The sequence below is a fragment of the Neoarius graeffei genome, chromosome 7, assembly GCF_027579695.1.
Source record: "Neoarius graeffei isolate fNeoGra1 chromosome 7, fNeoGra1.pri, whole genome shotgun sequence".
NCBI classification, from domain to species: domain Eukaryota; kingdom Metazoa; phylum Chordata; class Actinopteri; order Siluriformes; family Ariidae; genus Neoarius; species Neoarius graeffei.
In genome coordinates, this window is record NC_083575.1 from 72797990 (window position 1) to 72811279 (window position 13290).

General features: G+C 43.0%; 1 protein-coding gene across 2 annotated transcripts in view; it reads right to left on the reverse strand.

Moving 5' to 3' along the window:
- The window catches only part of si:dkey-28b4.8 (sarcoplasmic/endoplasmic reticulum calcium ATPase 2), an 85728-nt gene that overhangs the window by 52838 nt on the left and 19600 nt on the right, over positions 1–13290 (reverse strand). For both annotated transcript variants that reach the window (XM_060926375.1, XM_060926376.1), the window contains exons 2-3: positions 6235–6354; positions 6019–6036 (exon numbers count right to left, since the gene is read on the reverse strand). In XM_060926375.1, coding sequence (XP_060782358.1) covers positions 6019–6036; positions 6235–6352 — 136 coding nt within the window. In that variant the 5' untranslated portion in view covers positions 6353–6354. The remainder of the gene's footprint in view (positions 1–6018; positions 6037–6234; positions 6355–13290) is intronic.

The following is a 13290-nucleotide window of genomic DNA, read 5'->3' on the forward strand; positions in this document are numbered from 1 at the left end:
TACCCTTCCCAGGACTGACTGACGGACAGACATTGGCACGACCATCCCCCTTCGGGCCTTTTGGCCAGCAGGGGATAATTTAAAAAAAAAATAAAAAAATTGAATTAGAAGGCGTGTCCAAACCTTTCCTCTGGTACTGTAAGTCTTTTCGGGCTAAGCAGCACTGCACACAGCTAAACTAGTTTTAGTCATTAGGGGTTTTTTTTGTTCCTTTCCTTGCAGCCACTCTTTCAGCTTATAACAAATACCGACAATGTAAGAGATCAAATGCTGTTTTGAAGGCGGCACATGTTGCTCCAAAACTTCAATGTACCTTTCTGCATTAATGCCGCCATCACAGAAGTCCAAGTTACCTTTGCCAAGTGCACTGACACAACCCCATACCAAGACACACCCTGGCTTTTGGATTTGCTGCTGGTAACAGTCTGGATGGTCCTTTTCATCTTTGGTTTGGAGCTACTTCTTCCAAAAAAGACCTATAATACGGATTCATTTGACCACAATTCACATTTCCACTGCGTAATGGTCTATCCCAGATGGTTCCAAGCCCAGAGAAAATCAACAGCACTTTTAGACACCGTTAACATCAGGCTTCCTTTTTGCTCAGCAAAGTTTAACTAGTATATGTGGATATAACTTCGTATTGTCCTGCTTGACAAAGGAATCTCGAGCCCATGTGGTTATCAACTATATATGAATGATGGTTCTTGATGCAGTGCTGTCTGAGGGATCAGAGATCACAGGCGTTCAGCTTAGGCTTGTGCCCTTGCCCTGTACGCACCAATATTCCTCCAGATTCCTGGAGAGTCTACTGTAGAGAGTGAAATATCCAAATCCCTTCATAACTTTCCTTGAGGAACATGGTTTTTAAACATTTCAATTATCACACAGTCGTTAACAAACCAGAGACCCTTGGTCTATGTTTGCTCCTCAAAGACTAGGCCTTTCCTGGATAATCACTTTGTACCAAATTATGATTTCAGTCACCTGCTGACATCACCTGTTTCAAGTAACATCTCATTACTAGCCCTAAATCCCCCCCGTCACATTTTTGGAATGTGTTAGACAGGAATGATGTATACCAAGTCAAAAAGTTCTAAGACAAATTGAAAAAAAAACTTTATGAAAATAAAGCTATTTCTCAACATATTCTCCATTTAAATCTAAACACTTCTGCAAGCCGTGTTTCCATCGGAGAATTCCTTCTTTGTAGAATTCCGGGGGATGTCTTTCACACCTTTTGAAATTATAACATCTGTCTTAGAACTTTTTGACTTACCCTTGTATTAACAAAATAAAATGTAGTTGACCAGACAAACCATGAAATATCTTGGGTTCATTCTGTCTGCAATGAAATACAAGTCAAAGTAAATTTTTTTTTTTGGGGTGGGGGGGCAATCACCGCTGTCTTTTTTTTTTTATTTGCATTTTCCATCCCGTCCCAACTTTTTCTGATTTAAAGGGTGTACAATTTTTTTCTTTATCTGCAACACAAGTTTTCTTTCCACACTTAACCAGTTTGCGTCATTTACACAGTGTTTATACTTCTCTTCAACTGATGAGCCTCCTTGTTTCACAGGCTACAGAAGTGTCACACAAATCAGTCTCTGATTACTTAAGATGTGTACATGGTTGGTTTTCACTGATTGGTTTATTAGGCAGCATGTAAACACTGCTGAATTTTATATAAAAATTCATCCAGGCCACACATCAAGCAAAATCCCCACAATACCCCTCCACAGTATACCTTCAATTAGCCAGACAAAACCATAGCCTTTGCTTGCAGGCTTTTAAAAGATCAAAAGCTGTATTTGGAGTTGAGTTACAAGCACCACTGTAATGTGAAAGTTCGTGAACCCTTTAGAGTTTTCTATATTTCTGCATAAATATGACCTAAAACATCAGATTTTCACACAAGTCCTAAAAGTAGATAAAGAGAGCCCAGTTAAACAAATGAGACAAAAATATTATACTTGGTCATTTATTTATTGAGGAAAATGATCCAATATTACATATCTGTGAGTGGCAAAAGTATGTGAACCTTTGCTTTCAGTATCTGGTGTGACCCCCTTGTGCAGCAATAACTGCAACTAAACATTTCCAGTAACTGTTGATCAGTCCTGCACACCGGCTTGGAGGAATTTTAACCCATTCCTCCGTACAGAACAGCTTCAACTCTGGGATGTTGGTGGGTTTCCTCACATGAACTGCTCGCTTCAGGTCCTTCCACAACATTTCGATTAGATTAAGGTCAGGACTTTGACTTGGCCATTCCAAAACATTAACTTTATTCTTCTTTAACCATTCTTTGGTAGAACGACTTGTGTGCTTAGGGTCATTGTCTTGCTGCATGACCCACCTTCTCTTGAGATTCAGGCTACATCCACACGACAACGGCAACGAGATGTTATTTAAAAATATATCGCGTCCAAATGAGCAACGATCAGTAAAATATCAGGTCCATATGGCAACGCAACGCTTGCTGAAAACAATGCAATACACATGCCACACCTCTAGGGGCGCTGTAAGACGGTCCCTTCGGAGACACCAGAACAATAGAAGTAGTAAGGACACATGCGCATAAACTATTATGCGCGAGACTTCATATTAGCCACAAAGTCAGGAAAATCTGTTCGTAAAATTACATTATAATGACCAAATACAGTGAAAAGTATTTTTCCAGTCTCACCTGTGAAAGGTAATCCCATGTGATCTCGTTTGGATGGCAAACCTGTTGGTACAGTTAAACGCAGCTAATCTTTATTCTCCGCTTTGACCTATCCAATATGGCGGCGAGGATGACGTATGATTCTACGCGGAAGGCGGCGTCTTTAATGGTCCGGAATAAATTGAATGCTACACGTTGATGGATTAATTTGCTCTTCTACGCCCTTTTTGAGGAATGTATTGTAGGACTTAAACCAACATCTGAAGAGGTGAGATCGCTCCTTTTTTTCCCTATTTTTGCTGGCGGGATTGACTCTGCCCTAAGGGCAGAGTCTCTCTCACTTTGCACCATTACACAATAAATATTCACAGTGAAAATATTTTGTAAGCGCGTTTCATGAACCAAGTTATAGGATTTGTTGACAACTCGCATCGAGTTCGTTACACTTCTACCTGGCATGAAGCACTCACAGTCATGTGGTTGTGATGTCATCGTAAACAAATCCGTTCTACTCATCCAGACGACTTCACAACGGCAACGTTGCCAGATCTTTCCACTCTGGAACCCGTTCTCAAAAAGATGGCGTTTTGGGTGCCCAAAACGCCGGTGCCGTGTGGACGCCAGGCCTAAACGATAAGCAATTGTATCGGAGTCACCTGAATCCGGTGCCGTGTGGACAGGGCCTCAGTTTGTGGACAGATGTCCTGACATTTTCCTTTAGAATTCGCTGGTATAATTCAGAATTCATTGTTCCATCAATGATGGCAAGCCGTCCTGGCCCAGATGCAGCAAATCAGGCCCAAACCATGATACTACCACCACCATGTTTCACAGATGGGATAAGGTTTTTATGCTGGAATGCAGTGTTTTCCTTTCTCCAAACATAACGCTTCTCATTTAAACCAAAAAGTTCTATTTTGGCTTCATCCGTCCACAAAACATTTTTCCAGTAGCCTTCTAGCTTGTCCACGTGATCTTTAGCAAACTGCAGACGAGCAGCAATGTTCTTTTTGGAGAGCAATGGCTTTTTCCTTGCAAGCCTGCCATGCACACCATTGTTGTTCAGTGTTCTCCTGATGGTGGACTCATGAACATTAACATTAGCCAATGTGAAAGAGGCCTTCAGTTGCTTAGAAGTTACCCTGGGGTCCTTTGTGACCTCACCGACTATTACACGCCTTGCTCTTGGAGTGATCTTTTGGCCCTTTTCCACTACCCTTTTTCAGCTCGCTTCAGCTCACTTCAGCCCGACACGGCTCGCGTTTCGACTACCAAAAACCAGCACGACTCAGCTCGTTTCAGCCCTGCTTAGCCCCTAAAACTCGCACCGTTTTGGAGTGGGGCTGAAGCGAGCCAAGCCGTGCCGAGTGAGGCTGGGGGCGTGAGCAGACACTCCCCTGTGCACTGATTGGTGAGGAGGAGTGTCCTCACATGCCCACACACGCCCCGCGAGCGCGCTGGGATCTGTAAACACCGCAAACCCGGAAGAAGAATAATTACGAATTACGAGAATTTCTGAAGCCTTATGCGCCTCGCCTCATCTATACGCTCTTGCCAGTATCTGTTGGCGTTGTCGGTGACAACAAGCCACAGCACCAAGACCAGCAACACTAACGACTCCATGTCCTCCATGTTTATTGTTTACTATTCAGGTCGTGAGACTACCGCTTAAAAGCTCACTGAATCAGTGACATACAGAGCATCGTGCACGAGTTCGCGGAGCGCAAGGCTCGCCGTATGCCCTTCAAATAATGCGCGCAGTAGGCTATTGATGTTTTATTATGAGCCATGTACAGTATGTCGCCTAATGTTTTTTTGTTTCTGAGTTACATGTTCGTTTGAAGGACTTAATGTACAAAATAACATAGTTGCACCCCGTAGTGTTGAAATTGGTAAACACAGTGCATTCAGTGAGGTTTGCACCGCCCTCCTTTTATTTCTGACTCTTCCTGTCACCGTTGCAACCTCTGAGTGCTCATTCGTATGCCCTTCAAATAATGTGCGCAGTATAGGCTATTGATGTTTTATTATGAGCCATGTACAGTATCCTAATGTTTTTTGTTTCTGAGTTACATGTTCGTTTGAAGGACTTGAAGTACTAAATAACATAGTTGCACCCGGTAGTGTTGAAATTGGTAAACACCGCAGTTGCGGACATTTTGTAGCCTAAAATGATGTTATGATAAGCTTTAATAAAGTGCCCGGTCATTTGCCCCGCCCCCGGCCCGGCTCTGACTTGTTCCGCCACTGTCACTGATGTCACTGTTTGCGCTGCTTAACGACATCACGTGACGTCCACCCACTTTCGCTAACTCCACCCAATGTGTCCACCCACTTCCAGCCAGCACGGCTCAGCGCGGTTGTAGTCGAAATGCAACTCCAACAGCCCCGCTCAGCTCGACTCAGCTCGACTCGGCACGGCACGGCTCAGCCGCGTTTGTAGTGGAAAAGCGGCATTTGTTGGTCGACCACTCCTGGGGAGGGTAACAATGGTCTTGAATTTCCTCCATTTGTACACAATCTGTCTGACTGTGAATTGGTGGTGTCCAAACTCTTTAGAGATGGTTTTGTAAGCTTTTGCAGCCTGATGCGCATCAGCAATGCTTTTTCTGAGGTCCTCAGAAATCTTTGTTCATGCCATGATACACTTCCACAAACATGTGTTGTGAAGATCAGACTTTGATAGATCCCTGTTCTTTAAATAAAACAGGGTGCCCACTCACACCTGATTGTCGTCCCATTGATTGAAAACACCAGACTCTAATTTCACCTTCAAATTAACTGCTAATCCTAGAGGTTCACATACTTTTGCCACTCACAGATATGCAATATTGGATCATTTTCCTCAATAAATAAATGACCAAATATAATATTTTTGTCTCATTTGTTTAACTGGGTTCTCTTTATCTACTTTTAGGACTTGTGTGAAAATCTGATGAGGTTTTAGGTCATATTTATGCAGAAATATAGAAGATTCTAAAGGGTTCACAAACTTTCAAGCACCACTGTAGCAGTAAAGATTTTATTTTGCGCTTCAGTATTCAGACCTCAGACATTACTTAAATTCTATTCAGAAGGTGTGCAAAAGTTACGCATGTGGGGTGGAGTTCAGTAAAATGGAGGCATGCCTTAGTTACATGCGATTGTAACAATTTTATGACCTCAGTTTTGCATCTTACATGGTGTAGACAATAAAACTTTGTGCACAATATCAAAAATATGTAGGATGTGAATACACAAATTTCCGCACGTGAACACTGACAACTTTTGGACTTAACTCAGCAGCTTTGAATACGGCTTAGGAACGCTTACTGTTAATTAGCCCCAGACCAGGGGTTTGGGTTTCTTACCTTCTTCTGCTGGTAATTCTGCATGATGAATTGTTAGATCCAGTAAGGAAAAGAGAAAAAGTTTAAAATTAATCTCAGTGCATCACATTAATAAATAGCAAGTATACACCACATTCATCAACTTCGGAAAACTTCAAAAGATCAAACTGCATCAGAACGAAGAGTCTTTTTATTGGCTGTAATAATGTTATCGTTGTATGTGTAATGGTGGTGTACCGTTGGGACCCCATCGCTCACGATTCTTCCTCAGCTGTTCACTGCTCAATCCTGTGGACTCATTCACTCCAAAGTACCCCAACACCTCCTCGACCGTCTTAGTATGGGCATTGTCCATCCCTGTGAAAGAGAAATTAGTACTCACTACACATGCTAATGGTGCAAAGTCATGTCGGTTACTTCATGGACCTTAGATCTGTGTCAAAAATTACACCTAAATTGGCCTAAAGTAATACCCATAGTGTTAAAGGAAGTCTTACACTGTTGAATACTCTTACAAGCAGTATTTGCATTGCTTTCACATACATGCAGATGGTCTGTGATGGAAAATTCACACATTTCACATCATATGGCAGAGACTCAGATTGTTTTGCAGGTCAAGGGGCCCACAGGGCCCCTCCTGGGAAAAAACAGGGGCCCATTGATTATCCTTCAGTTGAAGTAAACCTAGTGAGCGAAGCGAGCCCAAGGCTGTTTTTTTTCTTCTCAATTCTGGTTTTTTTTTTTGTATTAGAAGCCATATGAAGCAATGTAGATGACAAAAATCAATGCTTCAACCAAATATATTGAGATATTGTTTAAATCAGTTGCAATATTTTGGAATTCAACCACAGGCCACTATATATCACATCTATATTATCTCCCCCTTGTAAATTATAATTTTATTAACTTGTTTTCAGTTTGGTGTAGGTCTATAGTAGTAGTAGTCGTCACCAGTGGTAGTAGTAGTGGTTGCTGTTGTAGTAGTAGTTGTTGTAAATCTAGTATGACTAATTACCTTGGGTATCAGGGGTATCAGTTTTTTCAGGGGAATGTACTCCCTTTCTGCCGAAGAAAGGCAAAATAGATGTATTTTTAATACATCTACATCTAATAGATGTACATTTAATACATCTGGGGGGGGGGTTTTCCAAAAAATTGCGATGAAAGTTGTGTTTTTTAGGTTTTTGCTGCGATTACATTGCGGGAGGAAGTGAAAGTTGCGAGAAATTGTTGCGATTTTCTCTTTTTGTGATTAAAATTGAGTGATAAGTTATTACTGAAAAACTATTGATTAAAAAAACCAGACACTGAGAAATGGTCCTACTATATAAACAACTTTACCAATATAAAAGATTACCAGGACTACAAAAATGCAGAAAAATAGGCTTTACTTATCCAAATGCACCTGTTGGTTCAAAAGTTAAAGTGCACAGAACCTCACAGCACAACATGAAGTTACCTTAAAATATAATATAAATGCCTCAGCTTTCATGTAAGAACAAAAAACTATTAATACTAGTACTGTGTGCAGGCAGTCTCTCCTGAAGACTAAATTAAACAATAATTATAAACTAATAAAATAAATGGCTCAGGCTTCTTAGAAGAAAAAAAAAAAAAAAAAAACACAATTTGAACAGAATCTCACAGTATGATGCTGAAGCTGCCTAAACAATGGAAAATAAAATGCCTTTTTGGCAAAAATGTTGACATCCATTAGTTTCTTGTATTAAGTAAAAAAAAAATTTATATTTATATATATATATATATATATATATATATATATATATATATATATATATATAAAATGTAAAGTGCACACAGTCCTTCACTGTAAACATAACACACTTTCAGTAACATAATTTAAGCCGACGTAAACATGACTCGCACATGCTGCTTCTCTTGAACAGAAACACGGAAGTAAGCAGTGTTGCCAGATACTGCTGACGTTTTCCAGCCCAAAATATGTTCAAAACCCGCTAAAATGCACTTGAAACCCCCCAACTGGGCAGGAAACCGCCCAATCTGGCAACACTGGAAGTAAGGTGGAAGGTAGTTTGTCGACGTCACCTCAAGACGACGCCAATGATTGGTCAAATTTGCGGTGATTGGATATAATTTCAACACCGCCCTGAATTCGCGGGGATTGGTTGAATTTGCAAATCGCAAAATCCTGGAGGGTCTGTAATACGCCACGAAATGTTCCAAATAGGGTATAAAATGCTTGCGTCCATATTGGCCCCTGCCCCTCTCAACAATGCATTCATTATTCGAAATAGTGCGTCTTAGACGCGGGCGCGCCAACAATCTGAGTCTCTGATATGGTTTTTCCCACATGACTATGTGAAGATGTGATTGTGTGGGTTTTTAAATAAATAAATAAAATAAATAATTGAATGTGCATTTCAGCATGTTACCCCCTGAAATTTCACATGAACATTGCTCAGTTAAACACAGGTGACATTATGGGAATACTGTGAGATAATATTAGAATCATTAATATGAAAAACGAAATCCCATCTGATGGATGAAGCCACATGACCCTCATAAAAAAAAAAAAAGCAACATGCAAAAAAATGATTCATGGAGAAGGGGGGGGGGGAACAAACACATTAAAATGAAAAATACAAGCATGAGATGTGAAGTCCACTACATGTGGAAATTTCATATTTGAAAAGTCTCCTTAAATCACCATTGCTCCCAGGTCCGCTCTGACCCGGAATAGTAGCACCTGCCTGGGTTCCAGCTATGAGTTAAATAGTACATCACCAAGAAGGCGCTAGCAACAGGGTGCTTTTCGGTGCAATGTGGCAGATAACGTGTTTACGGAAGATGGCGGCGCACATAGTTGCTGCGGCCCGGAGCTCCCAAAACAGATGCAACTTTTTATTTTACTTTATCGTTTTTAACCTTGTTTTAGTAAGGATTAGCAATAGTCCACAATCAGTGAGAGCATGCATTGTTTACAGTCTGGAAGAACTCACCGATATTGGACTGGAAGGCTTTATTCCTCCACCACCCACAGATATTCCTGAAGAACTACTTAGAACCACTGTGCCTGCGTGGGTAAACAATCGAGCCAAGTCATACCATCGTCGGAGGAGATACAGGAGAAAGAAGTGGGGTAAGAGAGGCGGCATCCAGATGAGGCTGAAAAACTGCCCTCACAAACCTCCACTCCCCAGCTTAGTCCTCGCGAACACCCAGTCCTTAACCAGCAAGATGGACGAGTTGAGACTTAGGATCTCGACACAGAAGTGGAACAGCTGTGCCCTACTCTTCACGGAGACATGGCTAAACGCTAACATCCCCGACTCGGCTATCCAGATTGCCGGCTGGACTGTATACCGGGCCGACCGAACTGCTAACTCCGGCAAAGACAAAGGTGGAGGTGTGTGTACTTACGTGAGTAACTCTTGGTGTACCTCTGTTATTATCACAGAACAACACTGCTCTCCAGATTTGGAGTTTATTTCTTTGCAATGTAGACCGTTTCATCTTCCAAGAGAATTCACCGCGGTGTTTCTCCTCACTGTTTACATTCCTCCCCAAGCTAACGCTAAGATGGCACTGAGCAAACTTTATGACAGCATCAGCGACTTGCAAAACTCTCACCCCGACGCTGTGTTCATTATAGCTGGAGACTTTAACCATGCTAAATTGAAGTCTGTTCTGCCTAAATTCTATCAGTTTGTGGATTTTCCAACCAGAGGAAAGAATACACTAGACTTTGTTTACTGTAACATTGCCAACGCATACAAGGCATCCCCATCCCCCCACCTTGGACGCTGCAACCACATTCCTCTGTTCTTAACCCCTGCATATAAGCCTCTCATTGCCAGGTCAAAGCCTACTAGCCAGATCATCAGAGTCTGGCCTGAAGGAGCTATTGAATGCTTGCAAGACTGTTTTGAGGACACTGACTGGGAACTTTTTAATTCTATCTCTACCTTGGATAGACAGACAATCAGATCTAAATACATATGCATCTTCTGTTCTGGATTACATTAGCTTCTGTGTAGACAATGTTACCACCCACAAGACCATTCGCACCTTTCCAAATCGCAAGCCCTGGATGAACAGACAAGTCCAGAACCTGCTGGCAAATCAGAGACAAGGCTTTTCACTCCAGCGACCAGGCAGCCTACACAGTAGCCAGGGCCAACCTGAAGAGGGGCATCAGGGAAGCTAAGCGCTCCTATAAAGAAAAAATAGAGCAGCACTTTGTGGACTCTGACCCCAGACGCATGTGGCAGGGCATCAAATCCTACACAGATTACAAGAGCACCAACCCCTGTCTGCCCAGCTCTCACAACCCAACCCTCCCTGATGACCTCAACAAATTCTTTGCACGGTTTGATGAGGGACCCATTCCCCAACCCCCCATTGAATTTATGGACATTGCATCACATGCACTGGTGCTAAGCGAACACGAGGTTAGGCGGGCCCTCGGCAGCATTAACCCTCGCAAAGCACCAGACGGAGTTCCCGGAAAGGTCCTAAAATACTGTGCAGGCCAACTAAGCACAGTCTTCACTAACCTGTTCAACATCTCCCTGGAACAAGCTGCAGTCCCCACCTGCCTTAAAACCAGCACCATTGTTCCTGTCCCCAAGCAGGCGGCCATCAAGTCTCTGACTATCGCCCAGTAGCACTCACGCCCATTGTGATGAAGTGCTTTGAACGACTGGTGCTAGCTCACATCAAATCCAACCCCCCCCATCCCTCGACCCACATCAGTTTGCATACAGGACTAACAGATCAACGGAGGACGGTATTTCATGGGCCTTTCACACTGCCTTCTCACATCTGGAGGAACCAAACCGTTGTGCGTAAGGTATTAGGCAGAGACCCGTCCACCCGTAAATTTGACGGGTGATTGCCGATTTCAACGGGCAAGTATACACACAGACGGATACTGAAACGGACGATAATGCCGAAAATTTTCGCACATGAATACTCCCACATGTCGTCCGATAAATCCAGTTATGTTCCGCCCACACACGGACTGGCCATCGGGAGTAGCGGGAGTTTTCCCGGTGGGCTGGTGGTTCAGCGTGGGCCGGCGGAGAAAAAAAAAAAAAACAACAAAAAAAACAGTTGCGCGCTGGCCTTTAATATGATAAGCAATGTTAACAGTTTCTTTAACAAACTGTTAACATTGCTTATTATAGTTGCGCGCTGGCCTTTAATATGATAAGCAATGTTAACAGTTTGTTAAAGAAACTGTTAACATTGCTTATCATATTAAAGGCCAGCGCGCAACTGTTTTTTTTTTTTTTTTTTTCTCCGCTGGCCCACACTGAACCACCGGCCCACTGGGAAAACTCCCGCTACTCCCGATGGCCAGTCCGTGTGTGGTTCCGCCATCATTTACAAATCGTAAGAAACACAGTTTAATACGAAAAATACTGAAAACTTGAAATGAAAAATCAGAATATTTCATCGTTTCCGCCATTTTGGCCCGCACTGAATCTTGTAACATGCGGACTGAATAAATCGCGAATTCTGATTGGTCGAAAATTGCCAAACACCCTGCGTTGTAGTTTCCTCTTTCTTGGCGGGAGAACCGCATTTTTTTTTGCTGACTCACTCTTCTGGATCAAGATGAATCCCAACAAACGCCCCAAATTGAATGTGACAAAAACTGATTCGTTTTTCCACAAAAAGACAGAAAAGGTATGTGTGATACATTGATTAACAAGGGGGTTTCATTGGGGTATGGTAAAATAGAATACTGTTGGTTTTTTTTTTTTATTAAATACTGTAACTAGATCAAAAGATTATATACAATTCATTGTTGTTTATTTTCTTTTCACTTTTGTTACCAAATCAAACACCATACATACATCTGATACATTCAGGAGTGAAACTGAAAAAAATACAAAGTAAAAATATGCAATATTTCTGATCAAAAATTACACGCCATTTCACCCTGAAAATGTCCTAGAATGCAGGAAATTAAGTCTAAATTTCAAAAATTTTCTGGGGGGGCATGCCCCCAGACCCCCCTAGAGGGACTTCGCGCCTGCAGCGCTCGTCTTCGCACCTGCGGCGCTTATCAGGATTATATAAAATATTATTTTTGACTGGTAAATTTCTTTTTCTGCCTAATACCCTAGTTGTGCGTATGCTATTCATTGACTATAGCTCGGCGTTTAACACCATCCCCCCTCTCAAGCTGGCCACCAAGCTGTACAACCTCGGCTTCAGTCCCCAGCTCTGCAGATGGATACTGGACTTCCTCAGTAACAGACCCCAGTCTGTGCGCATGGGCAAACTCCACTCAAGACCCATCACCTTGAACACAGGCGCGCCGCAGGGGTGTGTGCTCAGCCCCCTTCTCTACTCCCTCTTCACACATGACTGTGTTCTTAAGCACAGCACGAACACAATCGTGAAGTTTGCTGACGATACAACTGTGATTGGCCTGATTTCCAACAACAACGAGTCGGCCTACAGGGAAGAGGTGGAGCACCTGGCACGTTGGAGCCAAGATAACAACCTGGCCCTGAACTCCAAGACGACGAAGGAGGTGATCTTGGACTTCAGGCGGCGTGGCCAGGGTGACCACCACCAATCCATCAGCACTGGAGGGGAGTCCGTGGAGGTGGTGCAGAGCTTTAGGTTCCTGGGAGTTTACATAAGCCAGGACCTGTCATGGGCCACCAACACCTCGGCAATAGCCAAAAAGGGGGCCCAAAGGCTGCAGATAAACCCAACAAGTCCAATGCCACATGCCATCTGGTGGTGTGCAAGAGCCACTCAAATGACCAATGGATGGCATCACCTGGCAAGTCAGTGGCCACTGCAGAGCAACTTCCATACCAGTCAGGTCTGTGGCACTTTTGTGCACCACTTGGCATTGGGTCTGGAGGTCCAGAGAGACAGCACAATAGGGGCCATGACCTCGTTTGTCTTACCTTACTGTGCAAGTCGCTTTGTTAGGAGAGAATGGTATGCGAGAGCTCACGACACTGAAGAAGGCCCAATTACCACAAAATCTGCTCATCAATTTCTACCGCTGCACCACTGAATCAGTCATTACATACTGCATTACATCATGGTACTCCAACTGCACCTCCGATAACAAGAAGACGCTACAGCGCATCATTAAAACGGCACAGAGGATCATTGGCAGTCAACTCCCCACACTTGAGGAGATCCATCACACACGCTGCACAAACAGAGCAATAAACATACTGAAGGATCACACACACCCCGGTCACAGGCTCTTCAACATGCTGCCATCTGGCAGACGCTTCAGGACGCTGCGCAGCCGCACTACAAGACTGA